We start from the raw sequence: 27,891 nt of genomic DNA on the forward strand, positions 1-27,891 counted from the left end.
TAGGTAAGCCCAACCCTTGAGTGTAGGTGGGGACCTGTGGCTTGCTTTTAACAAACAGGAAATGGCAAAGGTGATGGGATATCACTCCTGGGATTCTATATCAAGATCTATCCATGTATATATCTGCTGGTGCTCCCTTGCTGGTTTGCAGAGTTAAGCTATGAGGACATATGGGAAGTTCCATGTGGCCAGGAACTGCCAGCGCTCCTAGGAACTGAGAGCAAGGGCTGGTGGTCAGCCAGTTAGAAACTGAGACCTCCATTCTAAAACCTCAAAGACCTGAGTTTTGCCAACAGCCCGAGGAAGCTCAGAAGCGGCTCTTTCCTCAGTGGAGTCCCTGATCAGACCACAACCCACCTGTGAAATCCTGAGCAGGAGACCAAATACACTGCTTGTATTCCTGACTCAAGGAAACTGTGAGATAAGAAATGTGTGCTCTTTTGAGCCACTAATTGGAAATGAAATGGAAAACTAATACAAGAACCCGGATCTCTGGCTTTCTAGCATCGTGATTTTTATCCCTTTGTGTTGCTGCAGGAAAAACAAACACCCTATAAACAACTCCATATTCTTTCTCCGTAATCCATTTTCAACGATAACCAATGTGGCAAATGCAAATCATGAAGTATATTAGTCCCAGTTTAATCATTTTAAATCTACAGCAGCCTGTCCTTTAACTTTAAAAAGCCATTTATTAGTTGGTCAGACACAGATGAAAAAACAGAAGCAGTTAAGGTTGGGCATCTCAGAACACTTCCTGGGAAGAATGATCTTAGAGGAGGAAAAGAAAAAAAGAAAAAGAAAACGGGGGCTGTATATTTTCATGATGCTATTTTCAGCATGTATTTCCCATAGATGCATCTTAAGCACTTTGGAGCAATGCCAACCAGGGTGCAACGTAGATATAAGTCAATATCATTACAACACAGGCACTTAACAGGAAGACATGACTGATGCAATACACCTGCTCGCATGAGAAGAACGCTTGCCCGCTCTGGGGAAATAAGTTTCCGATACCCCGTTTCTACTCCTTTTCACTTTGTCCTTGATTTATTGCCTTTGCCCAGCTTCAGCACGACAAAGGCTTCAGCTTTCAGTACAAAATGATATTCCAGACTCCACTAAATATATTTGTAAGACAAGGGCAGCCAACAAAATTAAACTGCCGGCACAAAGACCGGCTGTTATTTAAAGCTAGAGAGAGATTACCGGGGATTATTACTTTATCAAAAAATATTTCAGCTACGAAACCAGTGCTTATTTCTCCAGTACTTTGGCTGTGTGCTAATTTATCTCCCACCTTGCATGGATTTTGTCTTTCATTGCCAATTTATTGGAAAGCCTGACAAATGTTGGTGGCCTATGGTACAGGACACCCAGGCTTACTTAGTTATTGCTACAGAGAGCTGGAAATCAGGACCTTCAAAGAGGATTTATGTGTGCTGTTTCTTTGATTTTTATTGTTGTGCTTTCATTTGAACCATCAGGAATTTCATCTTTAATCTCATTTGTCTGATATGTCATTTGCAAATATCTTCTCCCATTCTGTAACAAACAATCCAATCATGAAATGGGCAAAAGACATGAACAGAAATCTCACAGAGGAAGACATAGACATGGCCAACATGCATATGAGAAAATGTTCTGCATCACTTGCCATCAGGGAAATACAAATCAAAACCACAATGAGATACCACCTCACACCAGTGAGAATGGGGAAAATTAACAAGGCAGGAAACAACAAATGTTGGAGAGGATGCGGAGAAAAGGGAACCCTCATACACTGTTGGTGGGAATGTGAACTGGTGCAGCCACTCTGGAAAACTGTGTGGAGGTTCCTCAAACAGTTAAAAATAGACCTGCCCTACGACCCAGCAATTGCACTGTTGGGGATTTACCCCAAAGATACAAATGCAATGAAACGCCGGGACACCTGCACCCCGATGTTTATAGCAGCAATGGCCTCAATAGCCAAACTGTGGAAGGAGCCTCGGTGTCCAACGAAAGATGAATGGATAAAGAAGATGTGGTTTATGTATACAATGGAATATTACTCAGCTATTAGAAATGACAAATACCCACCATTTGCTTCAACGTGGATGGAACTGGAGGGTATTATGCTGAGTGAAGTAAGTCAGTCGGAGAAGGACAAACATTATATGTTCTCATTCATTTGGGGAATATAAATAATAGTGAAAGGGAATATAAGGGAAGGGAGAAGAAATGTGTGGGAAATATCAGAAAGGGAGACAGAACGTAAAGACTGCTAACTCTGGGAAACGAACTAGGGTGGTAGAAGGGGAGGAGGGCGGGGGGTGGGAGTGAATGGGTGACGGGCACTGGGTGTTATTCTGTATGTTAGTAAATTGAACACCAATAAAAAATAAATTTAAAAAAATAAATAAATAAATGGAGGTGGTGGATATGTTATCGGTGTGGCAGTTGAGTAGATATAGTCTATCTTTCTGTATGTTTGAGAACTTTTATAATAAAACAACTAGTAAAACATTAAAAAAAAATAATAATCTCATTTGTCTTTTAGAGGCCCCACCTAAGGATGGCATCACAAACAACTAAAACCCAACAGCAGTACCATTATGGAGCTGATGACCTGTTCACAGCTTTTCCTCTACCCTTTTTAAATGCAATATTTTATCTGTTTCACACTGCCTCTCTTTTAAGATACCTTTCCCCAGACCCTTCATGTACGTTGAGAGGAAAAATACCTATCAAAATTAGAAATAAAAGGATAATGGTAATCCAGTTTTGTGATTTGCTATTTCTTAAGGTTTTTCTCTCATTTTCGCTTCATGCTTTTAAGTAAAGTTGTTATCCAATTTAATTTATTCTGCTTGATTCTTAGCTGCACTTTAGTACACCATAAAGATATGACAGTGAACTCTTTTGAAGATGAACCATTAGAATATGCTTCTAAAAGGGCTCTTTTGCTTGGCAAAAAAAAAAAAAAAAAATGCCCCATTTTCATTAAAAGCTCTCAAGCAATTTCACATGAAAATGTTGTCTATAGTGGCAATGTATGTATCATGTGTACATATCAGGCCTCCAATGGTCCTGGACCCGTGCTGAGTCCTTAAATTAGTGTTATAGTGATGGATCCAACAAGTTAGCAGAGACTGAGACAATTTCGATAACAGGCTGCTGCAGAAACCTGGTAAAAGGGCACTTAACACAGTATTTGGGAGGGAACTCGAATGCTTCCCAGAAGTGACATTAAATTTAGACTGGAAGAAATAAGAATTTGCCAACAAAGAAGAGATGAAGGTAGGAAAGGAAAGAATGATTCAAGCAAAGGTAGCAAATTGTTCAAAGACACAGAGGTGAAACAGCAAGATGTATTCAATCCTGGAAACATAATTCAATATGAGGAGAGGGTACAGTCGGGTATGAGAATAATATGAATTGAAACTTCACAGGAAAGCAAGGACCTAGGGCTGAGCCAAGTTGGGAAATTAGCCCAAGGGCAGTGGGAGCTATCAGAAATGAGTGACATGAATATGTTTGAATTTTAAAAGGATCACCCTGGTCAGAATAGAGAATGAATTAAAAGGGCACAGCCTGGAGGCTGAGAAACTATTGTTGGACACTGTTGTGGTAATCTGATCCTGGGGTTAAATGGTTAGAGCAAAGAGAACCCAGTGAGGGTGTACAAAATTGACAGATGTAAGAGACTGAAGAAGTAAATACAATGTGATGCAAGAGGGTAGAATAAAACTTGGTGATTGATGGTCTCTGGAGGGGTAAGGAAAAGGAAGATATGGGTGAAGCATGTCTCTGATTGCATGAACATATGGGTGAAGCATGTCTCTGATTGCATGAACATAGAGCACTCCTTTGAGAAAGGAAAGACTCAAGCAAGGGAAGATGTAGCTATGTGCATGTGTATGTGTGTGTGTGCTTACGTGTATGTGTTCATGAACATATGTCTACATGAGTGTATCTGTGTGCATATGTATGTGTATGTGTGTATTACATGTGTGTGCATGCATGTATGTGTATGCACCTGTGTGTGCTGGAGGTGGGGTAAGCTTGAGGTTAGTTTGGGACACGTGGAGCTTGAGGAGTCTGTATGACAGCCAATTAACATTGCCCCGTCAAGCAGTTGGGACAATTTTCCCAAAGCCACGAAGATCTACATAATCACTAAATGAAGTCACGAGAATAGATGATATCTCAGTAAAGGTGTATTCTTACTCCAAAAAAAAAACCCCAGAACTGCCCCAAGGAAGCCAGTATGTAAAGGGCAGCCTGAGGATGAGGTATCCACAGAGAAGGCTGAAGAAGCAGTCAACAGCATAATGTGTTGTAGCAAACCCATGGAAGTTAAGGCCTGAAAGAGCTCTGGCAGTAAGATGACTTCTTAGTGGTCTTGGCGTGCGCCACTTCAATAAAGTGTGCTTAACAGTTATAGAAGTAAAACAATTTGTTTTACTTCACTCAGCATAATACCTTCCAGTTCCATCCACGTTGAAGCAAATGGTGGGTATTTGTCAGTAATATAGAAAGATTTAACAAGACAAAGCAACTTCTTCCCCACACCGTCCTACTATGGGCCCTCGTCCTTCTATGCTTTGACTTTTAGTTCTGTAAGTTTTCTTGTTATTTTCCTTCAACTTTATTTTCTTAAATATGTTGTTCTTTCCTGGTGCATTAATTTTAAATATTATATTTTGCCTTCCCACAATGGCAGAGGAGGAATTACCTTCCTTGGACCCAGTCACATATGGGTCGATTCTCCCCATATTTCCAATACAGGCAAGTTACAATTTTGGTTAGGTTGGTTTTCAAAGTCCATGTTGTTGTGTCTGATGTAAGTATCACCCTTTGATGGTATCTGTCGCTTGTATGTTTTCTGTAAGAGCTTCTCTTCAAAAGTCCTCTGTCAATATGCCTTATTCAGGACCAGGTTTTCTCAACTTCTAAGGTATTGACATTCTGAGTCAGATAATTCTTTGTGGGGGGGCATGGGGGGTTAGGGAGAAGGAAGGCTGGGGTCCTTAAGATATTTAGCATCATCCCTAGCTTCTATCCACTACACACTAGTTGTGCTTGTCATCTTTATAACTAGGAATGTCTCCAAATATTACCAAGTATCCCCTGGGGGCCAAAATCATGCCCAGTTGAGAACCACTGGTCTGGACTTGTTCCTCACTAGGATTTCACTGTAGCTATTATCCCAAAATTACCTTGCCTGTTCTGTGGGGGGGGGGGGGGGGGGGAGAGACCTGTTTCCTGGATCTCATATCATTCTTTTGGATATACTTCTTTTTTTTTGGATGAAGCACATTGTAGCAGGCTGCCTCTACAATGGCACCATGGATCCCTATCTTCCAGTAGTCATAACTTTATGTCACCTCCTTCAACATCACATTGTACTAGATGTCACTGCTGAGTTTAGGTTCTAAAAATACCCCAATTTCTGTCATAGGTACTCTGTTTTTTGTGTATTTCTTTCTCCCTCTCTCTGTTTCTGTCTCTCTCTCTCTCTCTTCTTCCCACTATTCTCCACCATTTTTTTTCTTGGGGAGGCTAACTGACATGCTGTGAAGCCCTGTGAAAAAGTTGAAGAATTAATTACTGAAAGCTCCTGTCAATAGCCACATGATGGAGCTGGAAAGCAGATTATCCAGTCCCTTCAGACTACTGCAGCCCAGGTCAAGAGGTGTGATCTCACTAGAGACCATGAGCCAGAAACATCCAACTAAGCCAATCCTAGGTTTCCAACCTTTCACAGAACTGTGTAAAGGGATACATTTTTGTTGTTTATTTTTTTTTTCTTTTTTTTTTTTTACATTTTTGTTGTTTAAAGGTGCTAAATTTGGGGGTGATTTTTTACACAGACTCTGATGACTAATATATGCATATCAAATAGTATCTTTAAAAAGGTGTTTAGGGAGTCTTAATCACCCAAGCTACCTCCACCCTTTTACGTATGAAATTGTTCATATCTTCACACATGACTAATAATTGGACTAAGCATGGCATTCCAGTTGGAAAACCATTTATCATTAGGATTGTGAAGATACTTGTCCAAAATCTTCAAATTTCTAGTGATTCTGTTAAGTTGTTTGCTAGTTTGAGTCCTAATCCTGTCTTTAGCAAAGTTAGGGTTCTCCATTTGCCTTTATGTGTGAGTCTGTTCACTGCTGGGTAGAGAAGCAGTTTTACATCCAATTTCTTTTATCCTATAAAGTATTTTTTAGTACACTTCTGCTAATGTACTTTCCCCACCTATTCCCCTTTTTATAAATACAATTAGATAGTGAACATCATGTTTTGCCCTCCAATTTTCTTTTGTCTTCATATTGCCCACATTTTGGTATTTTTTGTTTGACCTTCAGAGAGATTTCAAATGTGTTATCTATCTTCCAACTTTCTAGATTTTTAACAATCATCTCTACTTCATTTCCAAGCGTTCTTACTTATTGTTTTCTAGTTTTAGTTTAAAGAATCACGTTCTTGCGTCATAGATTTATATATTCTCCTACTTCCCTGAAATGCTATATTTTTAGTTTCTTCTACCTTTCACATTATCCCTGTTTTCTGCACTTATCTCTGTTTATTTATCTGCTTTGATCTTTTTCTTTCATCTTGGAGGTTTTATGGAAATATGTGATGGTCCTGGTCATCTGTTCACATCTGTGACTGAGGCACTATAAATTGGATTGAAGATTTTGTGCAGGGACTGAGTTTTCCAATAGGTGACTATATGGGTAAACTATTCTTTTCAATGGAGGCATTCCTAAAATTCCAGTTATCACATATATTTTTCATGGAGTTGTTCAGTTCTTCTGTGAAAAACTCTCTCATCTCCTACATGAAGAAAGAAATGCATCTCTGTAAGAGCTCTTGGAAGAAGGGAAAGTTAAGGCCCTTTCTCCCTTTAGCCCTGTATCTAGATCTTGCCATCAGCTTTGGAAACTCTGGTTCAATTTCTATATGCTACTAAATATGTCTGATCTTCTGGGATGGAGGTGAAAAGGAACTTGTTTGTCTTCCTAGACAAGGAAAAACAGATTTAGGGTCAACAGTTCTCTGTAAGAGTTTCTCATTTTCCCTTCTCTGACTTCATGCCTCACCCTGGACTCCATGGTGTACAGAATGCCCAGGCTTGATCCTTTCTCATGAAACCATCCCATTAGCATCCCTTCCTAGTGACTTGGACTGAGGCAGCTTTCCTCCTCCATCTGCTGTTCAGTTTTTAAAAATATTTTCATATTTCTTACCCATCATAAGCTCTGTTCTGATTCTTTGTCTTTTGGGGTTCTTACCTTTTTATTTTTTTTTTAAATTTCTTTATGTCATTGTGGAGGAGCGTATGAAGAGAACAGCAATAAATTTATATATTTATCCCTCATGTTTAAATAAGAACATCTATTTATTACACAAGATTTTTTTGAACCAGAAAAGTTCTGTTGAGCCCTATTAATAATATTAAAATCACTTGTTCTGAGAAAGTAGCACTCCCCCATGTTCTATTTCACTTCAAACTTTCACTCAACAGTGACTGTCAAATTTAGCTTGGCTAGTCTCTGTGCAGGGGCTCTAGCTATACACTGCAACTTGCATCACAGAATTTGGCATCAATAAGGAATGCTAGTTTGTCTGTTTTTGTTTTGTTTTGTTTTGTTTCCACTGGATAGTCCCGTGTGCTTCAGTGTGCACCAAAGTACAATTTACCAAATAGAAGGAGATATCTGGCACCTCTTCCACTGGCAATGCATTTCTAAATATCCCACAGGGTTTTAGTCCTCGTTATAGATTTGCCCCATCCTTTCTGTCTGGCCCACCTTTTAAACAGAGTTCTGGAAACAAGGCACTGTGAAGGACTACAGGGAGTGAATATGTCCTTCCTGACAATAGCACACACCCTACATAAAAGCTGAAGCAAGCACCAGAAAGAAAATAGCAGGTTCCATGAAAGTAGCACACAGAACCATGAGAGGTCAGAGAACAGAGGAGAATAGTTCATAGGCTAAAAAGAGACCAGCAGTGTTTACTTTTCAGCCTCACTGGTTCAATGCTGTGTCTTCTTGGACAAGTCACTTAAACCTTTCTGTGCCTAAGTTTCTTCATCTATAAAATTGGAAATGTTGGTACTAACTTCACAGCCAATGTAAGGGAATGAGATGAACTAACACAAAACTAAAACTGCTAAAACTACATTTTGGTACACATTAAGCACTTCTCAAATATTAGCTGTTATCAACTGTTTTTGAGCTAGAAGGTTAGGGAAGGTTTCTGGTGGGCGGTGTTAGAAATTCAGACTGGACTCGTAAGATTGAAAGCCTGCTTACCATGTCTCCACGGCAGCTTTATAATAGGGGATTCGACTTCCAGAGCTCTCATTTCTAAACTTTGAGAGAATAAGCTACTTATTAAAGTGGAAACACATCTCCAATAACTTTGAATGAAGAGAAATAATGATAATCCAAGGCCTACTTGCTGCACAAAAGGTAATTAACTGCACAGAGAACTGAATAAACCCCAAGCTTGGACTATCTGCTGACTGTTTCACGTCTTGAGATGTAAGTATTTACAGATCCAGTGTTCTAAGAAGAATAAAAACATGTCTTTTCTCTGAGAAAAGCTTTCTTCACACAGACTTCAACTACTTTCTTAATCTTTAAACTCCTAATTAGAGTTCTAGTCCAAAAGCTAACCATTCAGTTCCCTGTTCTCTCCAACCCTGGCTTTAAAAAATATCAAGGTGGCTCAATCACCAGCCAGCGCTTTGCTCTGTTTTATAATAACTCTTCCTTGTATTTATCCCACATCTTTCATCGGAGCTCCTTCAAACCCTTTACAGACAGGATCTTATTAATCCTCAACAACATTGCTGCACGACCCTTGACCATTGCAATTATCCCAAATTTACAGATGAAGAAACCAAGGGCACGCCTTTTCTCTTTTTACAATGAAGCATAAAAGCAGATAATAATTCTCTTAGTTCTCACAGTACAGTTGTAAGCAACCAGCTTTGCTGAAAAAAAAATAAAAACAGTTGCTCAATTCTTAGAAAATTTCTAAGGAGTTTTTTTTTTTTTTTTTTTTTTTAAATTGAGAAAGTACAAAGATCCCAAAGGCCCTCAGAAAATAAAATCAAAGAATGCCAGCTCCACAGAGCTCCACTACCCAAACAACCCTGCCTCTCAAAAGTACATCACAGGTGACAAAATGGAATCTCAGGAAGGCCAGAATTAAGAATATTAATAATTAATATAATGTATGTTCATGCCCAAATTTACTTGAAAACCTTTTGTGATAGACTGAGGACTGCCGTATTTCCCCCCAATACAGCCCCACTGGCATTCTAGAAAGACCTCTCATGGACTCTGGGGAGTCCTGACACTTGCTAGGCATAATTCAATCCAAGAATACCAGAGGCCAACTCTGTGCTAAGTTTTCTGCTAGATGCTGACCTTACAAAGATGAAAATTGTATATGGAGTCCAACTTTAAGTTTCTCCCTGGAGCCAACTATATATACCCTATTTGTTCTTCTAATGTGAGCACATAGGACAGCATCTAGCACATAGTAGGTGTTGTAGACTGAATGTTTATACCCCTCCCCCCAATTCTTATGTTGAAGCCCTAATCCCTTTGTGGCCATATTTGGAAATAGAGACTCTAGGGAAGTAGTTGTGGCTAATTAAATAAGGGTGGGGCTCTAATCAATAGGATGAATGTCCTTTACAGAAGAGAAACCAGAGCATGCTCTCTTTCTCTCTCAGGCACATGCATACTAAGAAAAGGCCATGTGAACCCACAGTAAGAAAGGAGTCATCTATAATCTGATGGGAGAGCTAACCCAACTGACCCAACTGGCACGTTTATATTAGACTTCCAGTCTTCAGAACTGTGAGAAAGTACTGTGAAACTAGTACTACTAGTCTAGTAATTTGTTATGGCAGCGCTGGCAGATAAAAACAGTAGGTAGTAAATAAATGTTTGTAGAGATAATTGTATTTTGTATTTTTTTGGGGGGGGGGTTGTTTTTCTGTTTATTTTTGTTTTGTTTTTGAGAGAGAGAGTATGAGGTGGGAAAGGCAGGGGAGGGATAGAGGAAGAAGAGAGAGAGACTCTAAAGCAGGTTCCACGCCTGTCAGGGACCCTGAAATCATGACCTGAAATGAAACCAAATGTCAAATGCTCAATCAACTGAGCCACTGAGGTGCCCCTTGTCATTTCTGTTACCCTTAATTACATACTGGCCTTTGATTATTGCTTTTTACCCGGAGACTTAGAACACTGACTCAGTAACTCTGCTCTTCCTATTTTGGTTTCCTTGATGCTGGTGCTTACTGTCCAGCCAGCTCCACAGCCAGAGGGGCTGGGCTTAAGGTTGGAGTTTCCAAGCATTGAACTATATCCCTTCAGTCACATGTTGCTGGGCCTGGCCCTATAGTGAGGAGAGCTTACTTAGTCCTGTGCACAGAATCTGTTCTTCAGTTATTTTGTCTCTGTCTGTCTTTATTTCAGAAACATCAGGCAAGTTCTCCAAAAGTCTAGTTCAAGAGGGATTTGAGAAAGCTGTTCTTAAAGCGTTTTTGTTTTCATACTTACATATATCAAAAGCTGCTGCTGGTACCTAATGACAACAGCTAACATGGAGGTTGATAACCCTGTGCCTTCTCTTTCTCCTTCTTCAAGGTAATGCCCTCATCCCAACTAGATGCTCTGCCTCTAGACAATGGGTGATTTTCATGTTCTCTTTGCCCTATTTGATTAAAATTTAATCTCAGTCATCCTGAATCTTGACTTTCACATTCATGCTCTGTAGACCCAAGCATTCAGATAATTCATATTATTATTTTTATTATTATCAATGGGAAATGCAATGTGTTTTGTTCTTTACAGTCTATGAAGCACATCTTCTTGCATTATCTCATTTGATCTTTGTCTTAGTCTGATCGAACTGCTATAACAAAAAACTGCAGACTACGTAGACCAACCAACAGAAATCTATTTTCCCACAACTCTGGATGCCAGCAAGATCAAGGTGACAGTCAATTCAGTCACCAGTGAGGGCTCTCTGCCTGATTTGTAGATGGCCACCTTCTCACTACGTCCTTATGTGGAAAAGAGAGACAGAGACAGGAGAAAATCTGGTATTGCCTCTTTTAAGAACACTAACCCTAGCAGATCAGTGTTTTCTCCTTATTATCTAAATTAACCTTGACTTCCTTCTTACTCTAAATACAAGGACAGGCACCCAAATGGCTCAGTAGGTTAAGCGTCTGACTTCATTTCGTGTATATATATAGAGAGAGCATGAGTCAGAGGAAGAGTAGATGAAGAGAGAAGCTTGAGCAGACTGCACTGAGCATGGAATCCAATATAGGGCTTGACAAAGGACTCAATCTCACAACCCTGAGATCATGATGTGAGCCAAAACCAAGGGTCAGATGCTTAACTGACTGAGCTATGCCGGTGCCCCAACCTAGATCTAGTTTTATTCATCATACCTTCATTTCTGTACTCAGGCCCTCCCGTTGGAACAGTGGATTAACTGTCTATTCCGGAGGTGCCTTTTGTGCATGCCCACATTTTTGTCCTTCCTATAAGAGGAGGTGATGAGGAGAGACTACTGATAGCCTCTCAAAGTCATGATGTATCATAAACACATTACTCTGAAATGAAGGAGAAAAGCACAGCAAGACCTGTATCTCCCCACAACAAGAGATTATTGGAAAGCCCAGAAATGGAAAAAATGCATCAACCAAAATAGTCCTGCAGATATCAAAAGACAGTGGAGAATTTTAAGTTCAATAGCAGCAAGAAGTTGCTTGACAGGAGCCCAGCGACTGAGATGGTCATGGTGATGCCTTGAGAGATGTGCTTTTCTCTGCCTGTTTATCAACATTTCTGCTGCTCTGAGGAACTCAAATATACGCTGCTGGTGTCAGAGAGGGAGTGATAGGAGGCAGCACTAAACTTTGGAAGTCTTCTGCAAGAAAGCAGCAAAGGCAGAGAGTAGTCTAGGGTCAAACTAGCCCTGGTTAGCAGCTGTTGAAGTTTGTACTTTGAAGACACTCCCTCACTGGATTCCTCCTTACCCTTGTCTCCCTTGAGTCATTCTATTCAAAATGTAAAGTGTCTGGGTTCATCATTATTCCCTCCAAGGTGTGTGCAATCACAAATGCAGACAGCACATCCTTGTGAATGTATATGTTAAAAAAAAAATGATTGATAAAAAGGAAATGCTGAAGCAAAGCCAGACAAACGATTTAGTGCTGGAAGGCAGCTGAAGAGCCACCTTGGGAAGGTGACCTGGGGGTCCTGTTTGAATTTGGTATCCAAATGATTTCACCATAGGTTGATGGCCTTAGACTTAGCATATATTCTAAATTTGATTTTTTGAAACATTTTTACTATCAAGGAGTCAAGAAGGACATACGAGGAAAGAGTAAAAAGGGGAATTGATAGGAAAAAATATGTATATTTCACATGCAGTGGAAATGAAATGGAGAAAATGAAGAACAGTCAAAGAAATCTCTCGTTTCATTAAACAAATATCTAATGTCTGCCTGAAAAACACTGTCTTATCTTTCATGTCTCAACTGAAGTTTCAGTATCTCCCTGAAGCCCCTTTGACCCTCCCTCCCAGAATGAATCGGTCAGTCTTCCTTTCTTTGCCTCAATCTACCTGGAACAGACTCTATCTCACATCTATGACACATTGTTGTCCTTCTTTGTTGTATCCAAAACTAGATCCTTAAAGGCAGAAGCCTGTCTGAATCCATCTCTTCCCTGCATGAAATAGTGCCTGCCACATGGTAGATACTCTGAATATTTGTTAAACGACAAATCTGAAGGTGAACTCCCTGGTACCGTGCAGAAGGCAGAGCCATTGCTCAATAAAATGCTGTGAAATTTATGTGTATTCTTTAAAATATTCTTTATTCTTTAGAATACTCTCATTGCCTTCTCTGGACCCTTTCCTCCTCATATGCCACTTCTTCTCCAACTGCTACACCTCCAAGAAGTTGCCTGCTGTCCAAAGCTCCAACCTAGGAGAACACAACTATCTTTACTCTCCTAAGGACTCTCTAACCCCAAATGCCTCCTTTTCATTCTCTAATCTTCCATCCCAGAAATGAAAATCCTTTTCATCTTCTAGGAAAAAGGACCTGTTTTCATTCCAAAAGACAGCTACAATTTAACCTGAATAAGTCTCTAGTTGGAGAAATTTCAAGAAAAATGATAAAGGGCAAAGAAAAATTCCAGGCGTGCCAAACCAAACCCCTGCCAGGGAGAGACGTGGAAGTATGACTTTGAGTCCCACTGCTCTTCTCTCCTCTGGCCTGTATACCCATATTAAATAGATTTGCAAGCCAAGGATTTTGTTCAGTATTTATGCAGTTCATCCACTTGTCTCCACCTCCTGGCTTCTTAACCCACAGTGCTGAAATTGGAGCCATTTTGTATGACATGGCTATGGGCATTTCCTTCCTCCTGGGGAGAACAAAAAGCACTCTTTTTAAGTGTGATCCTCTCATCATAATTTCCATAAGATTCCCAGAGGTGTCTTAAGCCAAAGAAAGGTTAAGAAACCTGCACTAATAGAAAACTCTTAACTTCATCTCAGAGAGGTGTGAATCAATCTTATAAAACCCTTCCAGAGAAAGACCTTCCCTAGTTAACCCTTTACCATGTTTGCTATCTTTTTGTTTTGTTTTATTTTGTTTTGTTTTCCCAAGCTACAGGTATTCTTAACTTCCATTAGTATTTTCAGGGGTATATTTCTCACTGAAGTCTATCAAAGTGTTATTAAATGTATTCCTAGCTTTCCATGAAGCAGGGTTCCCGTATTATTCACTGGCAATTAGGTCAGTGGCCTAATACCATGAGCATACCAATACCAATTATGAATTCCTTGTAGAAACATTTCAAAGGCTGCAAATGCAGCTCCAACAGAAAGAAATATAAATGTAAGACTACATAAGAAGGGAATAGAGAATCACAAAATCTTAGACTTGGAAAGAAACTCAGAGATTATTTTTCTCTCTCATCCACTGCCAGAATTCTTATTATAGTTTCTCCAACAAATTGTCATTTAATTACTTTTTGAAGACCTCTGATGACAAGAAATCCACTCTTGCTCAAGGCATTTGCCCTATTGTTTTAACCCCTGAATCCCTAGGAGATTCATTCTCAAAAATATAACTTCTGGTTAGATTGCTTGCGAAATCTGGACAATCTGATTCCTTCATGTATCTAGATTGTCCATCAAAAACCATAAGTCTCTCTTTTGAGTCTTTTTCCTTATCATATTTAGACAGCATAGTATCCTGTTTATTTTTCTTGCTCTCCACAGTTCCTGATACTGTGCTGTGAGTTGGTGAGGGAATGAATGAATGAATGAATGAATGAATACATACCTCTACTGCATCTCTATAGGATAAGATGGCAGGAAATGCCCAGGATCCTAAATCATGAATGCATCTACCACTGCCCAGTGTGACAAGAGTTCCTTAGAGCATTGGGGTAGGAGGTTCTGTGAGGCAGAGTGAGGGGAAGGAGGGCACAGCACTCCATGACTAGCCACTGCCTGGACACCTGTCTTCCTTGATGCAGAGTCAGATATGAAGCCTGAACTTTCACACTCGCCCTGGGACCTGAGCTTAAAACAAAAAAGCAAACAAAGATGGCACAAATATTTCCTTGCTTCCTGTACTTAGCCAGTGCTTAGAAAATGCAAATATCTATGGGGTCAAGTAGAACTTTCAGGGAAGTGAGTATAAGAAAATAGGCGATCAGGTCAAATTCAAGACTTCTTCCCAGTTAAATAAATTCAAGTTATTTAAAACACACTGTGTTTCAGAAAATAAATAACACCCTTCATTTAGAGCTGTGGTTTAAGAACACAAAATACGCGGGACACATGGATTGCTCAGTGGTTAGCGTCGGCCTTTGGCTCAGGTCCTGATCCCGGGATCGAAGATTGAGTCCTGCATGGGCTCCTTGCAGGGAGCCTACTTCTCCCTCTGCCTGTCTCTGCCTCTCTCTCTTTCTGTGTCTCTCATGAATAAATAAATAAAATCTTAAAAACACACACACACACACACACACACACAAAATATGCTACCAAAGTCAGGGAGGGAGGCTTGAATTCTAACTCTTTCACTTACTTGCTGTGAGAATTTAAGCAAGTTATGTAGTGTCTGCATGCCTTAGTTTCTGGAGCTATGAGATTAATACCACCAACCACATAAGATTGTTGTGAGAATTAAGAGATGTCCACATTAATTAGAATAGTGCCCAGATTTATGTATACAATGGAATATTACTCAGCCATTAGAAATTACAAATACCCACCATTTACTTTGACGTGGATGGAACTGGAGGGTATTATGCTGAGTGAAGTAAGTCAGTCGGAGAAGGACAAACTTTGTATGGTCTCATTCATTTGGGGAATATAAATAATAGTGAAAGGGAATAGAGAGGAAGAGAGAAGAAATAGGTAGGAAATATCAGAAAGGGAGACAGAACATGGAAGACTCCTAACTCTGGGAAACGAACTAGGGGTGATGGAAGGGGGGGAGGGTGGGGTGGGGGTGACTGGGTGGCGGGCACTGAGGGGGGCACTTGACAGGATGAGCACTGGGTGTTATTCTGTATGTTGGCAAATTGAACACCAATAAAAAATAAATTTATTATTAAATAAAAAAGAGAATAGTGCCCAGAATGTGCATGTGTGTGTGTGTGTGTGTGTGTGTGTGTGTGTGTTTAGAGAGAGAGAGAGAGGGAGAGAGAGCATATGGAGTAGTACGTATATGTAATTGGATATAGTTATTCCTGTTATGCAATGTCTGTATCAATAGGCACAGCCTGGCAGGTACGGATGTGCCATGGAATCACACCTAAAAGAAGGTTTGGGGAAAATCATGCATCTCAGTGTTCTGTAACAATCTTACTATAGTCCAGCTACGTCACAGCAGAATGGTCTCGCTTAGAGGAAAAACAGAGGAGCTGATTATCAGGAGATCTAGCTTCTGGCCCCAACTGTGTCATGAATTATTTGGCTGGCCTATGTTAATTAGTTAATCTATGCCTCAGCATCCTCAGCCAGACTTATCCACATCACAGAGACATTATGGGGGCAAAGTTTAAGATGTGACAAGTTAATATAATGGTTCTAATCATACAAAGGTCTGCTGATAAATAAGAGGTCTAATAACCCATAATGGTTCTTTTTTGTCTTACAGGCTCTTCAAGATCAGATAGTCTTGGAGTGGTCAGTCAGTACCCCAGGTCCTCTCTCTCTCTTTATTCCTTCCCTTACATTTGCTCTTAGAATGAATGAGTCCTGTTATTGTTAGTGAGCCACTGTTATTATTAATGTACTTCAGGCATGATTCAACTCCTATGCCCACCAGTTTTGATCCTTGCATTAGGTCCACACATCAGTCTTTATTTTCAGTGCCCTAGTCAGAAAGCAAGATGAAGCAAAAAAGAATAATACCCACCCCCACCCCAACCCCGCATAAAAAAAAGAAGAGCAAGAGAAATAGCTGGAGTCTCTGTGGAGTCTCTTCTCTGTCCTAAGGTCTAGAGAAGGCAGAGGGTGTGCTGCAAAATTTAAGCCTCTGCCCCACCATGGTCCATCCCAGGGGATGGTTCTAAAACCTGGGCTACTCTCTTTATATCAGCAAATTACAGAAGGAGGAAGAACATGCTCTTGATCATGGGAACGTGTTATTTGAGACCAGACTATAGGGATGTCCATGTCTTTGCCCTCTTTGTTCTGTTGTTCCATCCCCTAGGATTTTGATCTCACAATGCCCTTGACCATGACTATATCAACAACCCTCCTCATTGTGAGGTGGAATTACACAGTGAGGGAAGAAAATCTCATTTCTCCTTACAGCTGTCAGAACTGGTGTCCTTCAACATCCCTTGCATGAAGTGGGTTCCAGGCTCTGTACCCATCTAACCTTTGCATATTCCATTTTGTGCACGTTGTCTTCAAAGTCTGGTTCTCAGCACCATGCCCCACATTGCACCAGGTTATGATTCACATATACCATTTCTTTCCAAGACCTAGGCAATCAACTTCTATTAATACAGCCTGCATTTATGCTAGTTGTTTTAACAGCCCTCAGTAAAGGAGACTGCAGCAAAGATGACACGATATATGTGACGAGTGTCCTTCTGAAATTCAGATATGCTTATGATTGTCTCCTCTACACTTAATGGATTCCAGCACAGAATAAATAATAAAAAATTACTGCTACACAGTTGAGGCAAATTAAAGTCAATGCATTTGAGACTTCAGCAATGAATTGACACTGGCCCTGAATACCAATTGCAAGTCATAAAGGTAAAGTACAATCAAGACTTTGGCTGGAGGTCTGGAATTAAGCTGCCCAGGTGGGACCAAATTTAGGTAGAAATTATGCAGGGTTCTGGAGGGCATGCACTGTCCCTCTAGCCCACTGTGACACTCCATCAGGCTTCATGCTTGTCAGTACTCACCATTCTTGCAGAGCAGGACAGCCATGTAATCCTGAGAAGAATTGATGTAGAGCAAGAGGCTGGGTGCCTGGGCTGTCACAAAGCTAAATGCAATATTTTCCTTGGATGGAGCCGCATCTGCGTAAATCGCTGAGGATGAGAGGCTTATATTTTTGGTCACTGGGTAGGGTTCCTGAAACATATAAGTAACTGAAGTGCCAGCCTCAAAAACAGCAGAAACCTCTGAAAAATAGAAGAGAGGAATGCACACATTGCAACATTTAGTCAATTATTAAGGACAGCAATAACTGTTTATTGTTTGCTATGCATCAAGTACCATGTAAGGGTTTTCACCTGAATTATATAATATGCTTTCTACAATAAGTTTGAGGTGTCAGAAGTCATTACTCTCATTTAAAAATGAGAAACATGAGGCTTGCAGAGGTTAAGCACCTTGAACAAGGTTGCATAGCTAAGAAAAGAGAGCTGAGATTTGAATTCTGAAGTTTAGTTCAAATTTAACATACATCTGTGGGATAACCACCATGTGCCAGGCTGATTTCTCAAGAAGCAAAGATAAACTGTCCCTGCCTCCAGCATAGTAGAGATCAATTTTACTGAGACTTTCTTAGTTTCAAAACTGAGATTCTAACGGTTCCAGCTTGTGCTTTTCTGGTGTGCTAGGAAGATTGTGAGTGAGTTCTAAGTTACTGAAAATAGGACACTGGGGGAGGCAGCAGTAATTCCCCAGAAACAAGACAGAGAATCTGTGGAACTAATAGAAAAGGCATGAGTAGCTAACCCCCAGACTCTTATATGTGTGTGTGTGTGTGGATGTCTAAGAATTGGTAAAAACCAATTCCAAAGACAGCAAAGACTTAAGCAAACAGGCCTTCCTATGGGAGTCAATTCCTGTAGCATAACATGTTGGATGGAGTTTTGTCACCACTGTGGAGAAAGGCAGCATCTACAAACCGATGACATTCAATTAGCAGGAATGTGCAAATCACCCACCTTCCCTGTATCATGCACTCATTAAAACATCAGATTATTGTTTTAGTCTGGTGGAAGTATGGCTTCGGTTTTGGATCTGAAACCTCGATACCATCCTGGCTGTGTGGTACCAAGCCAGCTAGTGAACCCCTGTGAAGACTGTTTTGTCACCTGGTGAATGGGAAATATCACACCCACTTCAACAGCATTTCTGGGGGATAAATGAGATAATATGTGTATAGTACTTACAAGAGATAGACACTACAGTTGGAACCTTCAGGCTCTCCACATGAGAAGAGACTTTAACCTGAAACCATCCCAATTTCCTTTACAGTATCCATCCAAACACTGACATATTCTTTTTTTTTTTCAATCCAGGTTGCTCTTAAGTTCTCTTTCACTTTTATCTCTATATGGTAATATAGTACCAGGTCATGGAGGAAAGTTTCCTTCATAGAATAACATACTTGATTCCGGAGGCAACCTCCTACCATAAAGATAGCACAGTAAACAAGAACCCATATAGGCATGATTGATTTCTCTTTTTCTTGAATGATATGTGGAATTTTTCTAATTCCCCGTGAAATTCCCTGATTGAGTTGGTGACACCTAGAACATAATCAAATCTGGATTTCTCTTACTAATTCTATTGCAAATTTGTTCTGCCTTTGTGAAAATTCTATAACAGCCTGTAAGAATGCCAAAAAAATAAAGTTGCATATTTATGCATATTGCTTAGCAGATTGGGAATACCAGTTCATTTTGACTAAAGGTTCCGAGGATATGTTCTGCATTTATCATTCGAGTTACGACATCAGTACGCCTGATTACAAAGATATGCAGCAGAGACTTGTGACAGTGAGGATTCCGGTTAATCATCAGCTTGATTCAAGCACTTTCCTTGAGTAAATTTCCTCAGGGACATTTGGCCTGTATTTTGAGCTACTATCTCCTTACTTAACTGAATAATGGCTTTTATTTGATGTTGTGAGTGTATTCAAATGTAACTATAATTCAGAGCATTCTGTTATGAATAGCATATTCGATATGGGCACATATATTACATTTTTTCTTAATACTTAGGACAGGAAATTAAAATGTGAACCACTTTTAAACTAGAAATGTCCTACCAAGTTTCTATCTTCCTTTCTCCCTTAGTCCCAGTTCTAATTTTTCTTAATGTTTAATTATTTTGATGTCTAATGTTTAGATACTGTCAATTTCAACATAAAGCTTCCTTCAGCAAAACACCTGGATTCTATTATTCTCTAAGTTTCTTACATTTTATAATCTAAGAGTTTAAGTTCCCTGACCATATTTAAGCTCTCTGAGTGATTTGTCTGAACACACAAAATTACTGGGCTCATTAGAAGAAAACTCTTAAATTGGATGTGATCATCAATGACCATCATGTTACTCCAAGGCCACAGAACCAATATTAGCAATATCTACTGAGCACCAACCCAGTAGAAATAATTATGCTGATTGGCTTCTGACAAGAAAGGATACTTATCAAACAAAACAAAACAAACAAAAAAACAAAACAAAAAATACAATGGAAGATAGCCTAGAATGTGATGTGTGTGACAGAGCCAATGATTCCTGGAGCTGGAGGTCTCTGTGGCCACAGTAGCTTGACCAACACTGACCAGGAGCAAAGTGTGCAATGAACTAAGGGAAACAGCTAGGCAACAGTGTGGCACTGAAAAGAGCATGTATCTGAGCCAGCTGTGAAGTCTGACAGATGGGAACTGGCACCTGACTGTATTCCTTCTCTAACACTCTCACAGGATCCCACTCAATCTCAGCTCATAACCTCAGATACAAGTAGGGATGGATTCATTCTTGCAGTGGGAAGAAGGACTGAAAACATCACGTAGAAGCATGACACATAGTAGGAACTCAATAGATAATAGCTGGTCTTAATAATGATAGAATTTAGAATTAGAATAAGCATAAAGGTAGTGAGGAGGCTAGTGATTACTTAGAAAGCAGTCAAACTAGAATTAATTTAGCAAGACATCAAACTAAAAATAAATGAAACAGTTGGCAATTTGAATGCTGAGTGGATATTTCATAATACTAGACATTACTCATTTTTCTTACAATAATGATCCTGTGGATCTGTGTTTTTAATAAGCTTTTATCTTTTAGCAAAACATGTTGTAATATTTATAGATGAAATGATGTGATATTTGAAGTTTGCTTCAAAATAATAAAGGAAGAGAAGACTATATGAGTGTATAGATGAAATCAAAATGGTCATGAATTGATCATTTTTGAAGCTCATTCATGGGTGAATGAGGGTTCTGAAACTCTCCCTATTATTACAGAGAATTAAGTTTTTTGGTAATGAAAAGTAAAAAAAAAAAAGTGATATGCATTGGCAGGGAGGTCAATATGAAAGAATTTTTCAACAGGTTTTTGGCAACTGGCTAAGTGTACCTAAATATAGATAATATTTTTTCTCTGAAATTCCATTACCAAAAAACTAATTAATGTATGCATTTATCACAGCATTATTTATGTGCAAAAGTTGGGGTAATCTAAAATTCCAAAACAATAATAAGAGCTAGCACTTAGTGAGACTTTATTTGCTAGGCATTATCCTGAGTGCTTTGTGAAATGATCATTAAATGTTCATCACAACCCTCTGTGAAGAGTTTTTAAATTTTCTTATTTTATAGGTGATAAAATCAGAGATTGGGAGGTGAGTTACACAAATGGCATCACACAATATAGATTGTAGATGAGCCAGGTTCTGAATTTAGGCAGATCAAGTACAGAATTGTGCCACTATTGTTAAGCTAAACTGTTCTGGGGACTAAGTAAGCAGAGGCAACCCCACGGCATGAAATACATTGAGATCATTAAAACTGATGAATTATATAGAAATGTCTATTAAATGAAGTAAATAAAATTTAAGATATAAATGTAGTTATGAATACAGAATTATTGCCACTAGATTAAATGCAAAGAAAAGAGAAGGAAATCAGATTTTCTTTTTAATGTTTGTCTTTGAGTAATTAGATTTTTTTCCTAAATTCCTATATACATATTTCCAAGTAGAGTTCCAAATACATTATCTAACTTTTTAATTAGAAAAAAAAATGATACCACTAAGACTGTCATACCTAGATTCTTCCTATAATGGTGGCGGTGGAAGGGGGCTAAAGTAGAATATACTTTAAAAAATGGTGTCAGACTACCTGGATATCCACAGGCAAAAGAATGAAGCTGAACCCTTACCTCATACCATCTACAAAAATGAACTCAAACTGGATAAAAGACGAAATGTAAAAGCTAAAACTATAGAACTCTTAGAAGAAACCATGGACATAAATCTTCAGGACCTTCAGTGAGGCAATAATTTGTTAGCCCTAAAGCCAAAAGCACAAGCAACAAAAAGAAAACAATAAGAACTGGATGTTAGGAGAATTAAAAGCTTTTTGCTTCCCAAGATACTATCAAGAATATGAAAAGGAGAGAAAATATTTGCAAAGTATATATCTAATGTGCAAATCGTATTCAGAATACGCAAATCCCTACAACTAAACAATAAAAAAAAAAATAACTCTCAAAAAATGGGCAAGACTTTGAAAAAAAAAATTTCATCACAGAAGGTATACAAACAGCCAATAAGAACATGAAAAGATTTCCATTGTTTTTAGTCATTAGGGAAAGACAAGTCAAAACCATAATGAGGTACTATTTTACACATTCACAATAATATGTCTTTTATCAAAAGGAGGATAATAGCAAATGTTGGTGAGGATTTGGATAAAGTGGAATCCTTATACTTTGTTGGTAAGAAAGTAAAATGGAGCAGCCACTTTGAAAACACTGTGCCAGTATCCTCAAAAAGTTAAACATATAGTTACCATATGACCGAAGTAATCCTGCTTCTAGGTATACACTCAAGAAAACAGAAATCATAAATCCACACAAAAACATGTACCTGAATGTTAAGAGCAACATTATTTATATTAACCAAAGAAATGAAAACATCCTGATGTCCATCAACTAAATAAAGAACAGGTCAACAAAATGTGTTGTAGCCACATACTCTGAAATAAATAAAATATGAATAAATCTGAATAAAATACTCTGAAAATTAAAAAAAAAGGAACAAAAGAAAAATGCTACAACATGGATGAACCTTGGAAACATTATGCTAAGTGAAAGAAACTAGACATAAAAAAGCCACATAGTGTATGATTCCATTTATATGAAATAACCAGAATAAGTAAATCCTTAGTGACAGAAAATAAATCAGCTGTTTCCAGGGACAGAGAGGAGAGGTGAAGGAGAGGGAGCTACTAATGAGTATAGGATTCCTTCTTGGAGTGATGAAAAGTAGTCTGAAATTAGATAATAGTTTGGTTGTGCAACTTTGTGAATATGCTAAAAATCATTGCATTATACAATTTAAAAGGATGGATTTTAATGTACGAAAATTACACCTCAGTAAAAGGAAAAAAAAAACATTTGAATCCTATGGCCATATTCCTCTACAGAATGAAATTTGAGTTTTAAAGAGAATAAAGAAACCACAAAGATGCGGGATGTGTCTCCAGCTCTGACATTTATTAGCAAGTTATTAAACTTCTGTGAACTTCAATGTTCTCAATATGTTGGTATCTTCCCCATTAGGTTCATTATGAGGAATGTATGTTGTAGTCAATAATCACCGCTAATTGCATGATTATTATTACTTTGTACTATGATCAGAAACAAAAAATAGGTCAATGGATCATGGTTCTGCCTCAGGTATTGGCAATTCCACCTCATTTATTTCCAGTATTTGCACCCCCTAAAATTTACATGCCCTGGTAAGTTAACATAGAAGATATCCCAATAGACAGCACCCTTGTTCAGTACTACCTCCTAGCTAATGGCTCTTTTTTCCATTCCAAGCGACATTTCCCCCCGGCAACTCGTATGGCTAGAGGACTTGGTTAAAAGGTTCATCCTACATATCTGCAGCTACTGGACATACAGGGAATCATTTCCTTAGGTTTATGAGAAAGGGGAGAAAGTTTGGAACTGTGCAAAATGAAGCAAGCTGAAAAGGCTAAGCACATATTTGTCTATTTTTGTTATAGATCAAAGTAAAAAGTGGGGAGAGAGCACAGAGGCTGCTTTAACATATGCAGCCAAAAGATATGGTGGTATGGACAGAAGGTAATTGGAGTTGTTTCAGGGAAAAAATAAAACCCAATGAAAAATTAGGCTAAATTTAGAACAATATGATCTATGAGATGGTTGAACAATGTCCCTGGAGAAATGTAGACTCCTACTGTTTTTTTGTTTGTTTGCTTTTGTTTTGCTTCGTTTTCCCAAACAGAACTTGGGTATAGAGCCTGTAAAATAATGCTAGTATACCTTTGTAAGCAGGCCTGGTAGTGTTTATTCTGTGTTTACTTCTTCTGGCCATGTGGGACCAAACTAACGGTGGCATTTACATTTTTTTAGGGGCATTTATTCAGATACCTTCCTCAGTATGAAAATCCAGTGGTGCTTTGCTTGTCTTAGCTCACGTTGAACACATACTGTGATGGGGCCACTTTATGTCAAGCTCCATGCAGGTCCCAACATGCTGTTGGCCCTAAAATTTGTACCATTAATTTTCTCCCAAGAAGTACAATGCTTCTCAACAATAACAAGCAAGTAATTCAACATAACTGCAGAGAAGGTCAGTAAATGATGAAGAGCTCAAATTACAGAGTCCTTCAATGAGAACACTGGGTGCTCTTCTTTTGTCTATTGTTTTTAACTTCCAACAGTAAATTGGACTAAATAAAGCATTGTTTGGTAGAGGTGTTTGGGAAATACATTTTAATGAATTAACAAGAATTATGTATAATTGCCATCATTGTTTGTATGTAAATGGTGTTTCAAAGTAATTAAAACATTTTATTTTAATAGTTTAAATGCTGCTTTCAAAATACTGTTTACATTATTTGCTTAACAAACATTTTCCACCATGGATCAAATAAACTTTAAATCCTGCAAAGATGGAAGACCTAATCTTTTGCCCTTGTATTTGAAAAAAATACTGTTTATACTGAATAATGCAATTTTATAGTTTGTAGAGTTATCTTGAATTTTCTAGAGAATTTACACCATGACCATCACTACTAGTTCAAGATACATATCTATAATTGTTAGTTTTGTCCATGCAATGAATTCATAAGATTAGGAAAGGATGTAGAAAGACTGAGACAGGGATTTTGATCACTGTGTTCCATTCCCAGCACTCTAATGAACTAAATGTGAAACTTCAGGCAGGGCTTTTAAAGCTTCAGGCCCCATTCACATCACCTGCAGAATAGGGAGATTTTATTAAATGTGTGATATTGTTCCTACTAATTTACATATAAGTTCCCTATTGTAAAAATGCTTTAAAGTGACTCAAGGATCCCTAAGGCTCTTCTAGGGGTAGATTCTACAATTCTGATTATACGTGTGGGCTAAGGAATTGGAACTAGAATGATTAGTGTGCCCCTCACAACAGGGCTCATTAAAACCAAAAACAAAACAAACAAACAAAAAAAAACTATAGGGTTCATACAATAGAAATGAAGTCCACCTTTCCCAGTGTTCAGCAAGAAGATGGTGTTGCACTATTACTATCAACCCAGATTAGTTGCACTGCCAATGTCCGCACACAGTGAAAATGGATGTATGTAATTATTTTGAGGGGCTACACAGAGTCTTTAAACAGAGCAAAACTGACGAAGATGAATGATCACTTGAGGACTAAGAGCATGACTTGGCCATGGCTTGTAGGTACTGCAATACAGCACAGGAGAAAAGCAGAGGTGCCAACTGTACCTTTTTTGCAAAAGGGCCCTTCATATGGTGAATTGGTGCAATCACAGAAGTATCCACTGTACTTCTCCACACATTTGCCCCCATTGTGACAAATGCTACCATAAGTGCTGCAATGGCCCGGGCATCCTGGCCGGACTCCAGAAGTCACCTTTGCCCTCTCTTCCAGGTCCAGTTTCTGCCCATTCAAGTGTAAGGAGCGTATGCATCCTAGGAAGCCTTTCTGCCTTGATGACGTTCCCCCTAAGAAATGAGAAATAAAAGGAACAAAAAAAAAGTAAGATGTCATACAGTTCAATTCTTCTAGGTTTAATATTGACACTTGTAACAGTTAAGCATTGTTCTGTTGTCATACTGTGTTGTACTTTTCCATTACAGGTTCCAATGAGAATTAGGAATTCAAATAGCATGAGCAAAATGCACTTCTTTCCATGTTGGGAATCTCCTCACCCCTAACTCCAAAAATCGAAACAAAGCAAAACAAAAAAAATGGGGTGCCTGGATGTCTCAGTTGGTTGAGCATTTGACTCTTGGTTTCTGCTCAAGTTATGATCATAGGGTCATGGGATTAAGCCCCATGTCAGACTCCATGCTCAGCGGGAAGTCTGCTTGAGAATTCTCTCCCTCTGCTCCTCCCCCTTCTCTCTCTCTCTCTCTCTTTCTCTCAGATAAATAAATAAATCTTTAAGAAGAAAGAAAGAAGGGAAAGAAAGGAAGAAAAAAGAAAAAGAAAGAGAGAAGGAGGGAGGGAAGAAGGGAGGAAAAAAGGAAGGAAGGGGGAGGAAAGAAACAAGGAAAGATTATATTTCATGTGTAATCCTATACTTTACATGTTTCAGACAGAAATTTCAGATCACCATGTTCCTTGTAAATGAAATAAAATGTGTCATGACATAGTCTATAGTGGACTTCTGTCTGAAGTAGAATGCTCGAGCAGATTGTCCCTTCTGACAGAGTTAGAAGCAAGCTATCAAGCACATCAACTTAGAAAACTGCAATAAGCTTTATGTTGCTCATGCAGTGCTTGCATTAGGCTTTAGGACAGATAGATACGGAGTCATACTCCATGTCATTAGATGATTAGCCATGTTGACCACTGTTCACCTCAGTTTTATCTACTAAATCTATAAAATATGTCTGTTTAGTGTGTTTACAGTAAAGCTTAATGAAGATAATGGAATATAGCACGTGCTCAATCACTACTTTTTGCTATGCCTTCTGAGCCCTTACAATGACTAGAGCAGGAGGTTGTTTACATACACACAGACATATATACATATCGTGTTGTTTGGAAGGCAAATGTGTTCTCCTGGAATACAGGACAGGATACTAACCCGACTTTCTGTTGCAGGCATATCATGAAGTTTTCAGAGAGAGTCACAATACTTGTTGTAAATTGTTCAAGAATGGAGTGGATTCAAAGTGACAGAGAATTTGTTACCACTGAAAATCCAGGATTCTACTAGCATAAACCTCTGATATCAGAAAAATGTACATTGAGAAACACAAGCCAAGAAATTAAGCTAAATCCCATCAGCAAGTACTCTTTTTAAAATATTTTTTTAAGATTTTATTTATTTATTCATGAGACACACACCACAGAGAGAGAGAGAGAGAGAGAGAGAGGCAGAAACACAGGCAGAGGGAGAAGGAGGCTCCATGCAGGGAGCCCGACGTGGGACTCGATCCCAGGTCTCCAGGATCATGCCCTGGGCCAAAGGCGGTGCTAAACCGCTGAGCCACCTGGGCTGCCCCCATCAGCAAGTATTTATTTGGTGTTTGGAGTTCTGGGAGATCCCTGAGAAGACACGGGTCCAGCCTGCCTTTAAAGATACAGGCTTTAAATTCAACACTGTGAGCTCAAGTCCACACAGACGGATAACTGGAGGGCACCCTCAAGTCTTCAAGGTCTACAAAGTGTACTAACAGAGACAAAAACAACAGGCAGGATGGGTTTACCATTTATTTTCTGTATCCATCAATTCTCTTTTCTGAGCCTCATTAATTTCTGGCCTTACAACTCTATTAAATCTTGAACTAGCAAATGACCAGATAAAAATATAGTCCCACAAAGGTAGATACATATGAGAATTCCAAATGTGTCATTTCAGACCAGGAATATAAATGTTAAACAAGAAACAAAGCAGTAAGTTAAATAAATGAGTTAGGTAACCTAAACATTCTTCGCATCAGTCAGCCTGGCAGGGTGGACAAGGAAATAATTGGAAATGGGGTTGATGGGAGTATCGGGTGGGGCTGAGGGAGTACTGTGCCCTCCCTGAATCACAAGAGGTCTATAAACACATAACTATGTGTATGGCAGTCACTGGCTGCATCCACTGACAGACATAATGCTCCAAAAGAATTAACCTACTCTTTTATTCTGAAATAATGCTGAAATTCTACTGTATTTTCAGGTCTGATAAGTGATAGCCAAAAAGGCCAGGAGGTCAAACCCAAATTGCATGCTCCTGTCTGTCTCAGTTTTAGTGAGTAAATCTACTTTTAACCACAAGATAAATCAATTATAAATACAAGCAGATCATAAAGGAAGGTTCATTATTTCTTTCCCAGAGATTGTGCAGAA

The 27,891-nt window shown here is 38.9% G+C and overlaps 1 protein-coding gene across 1 annotated transcript in view; it reads right to left on the bottom strand.

Annotated features, from left to right (window-relative positions):
* The window catches only part of CNTNAP5 (contactin associated protein family member 5), a 796,877-nt gene that overhangs the window by 79,778 nt on the left and 689,208 nt on the right, over positions 1-27,891 (bottom strand). Inside the window, exons 18-19 of the mRNA XM_072788823.1 lie at positions 25,308-25,547; positions 17,499-17,720 (exon numbers count right to left, since the gene is read on the bottom strand). Coding sequence (XP_072644924.1) covers positions 17,499-17,720; positions 25,308-25,547 — 462 coding nt within the window. The remainder of the gene's footprint in view (positions 1-17,498; positions 17,721-25,307; positions 25,548-27,891) is intronic.

This window comes from Canis lupus, chromosome 20 (assembly GCF_048164855.1).
Source record: "Canis lupus baileyi chromosome 20, mCanLup2.hap1, whole genome shotgun sequence".
NCBI classification, from domain to species: Eukaryota; Metazoa; Chordata; class Mammalia; order Carnivora; family Canidae; genus Canis; species Canis lupus.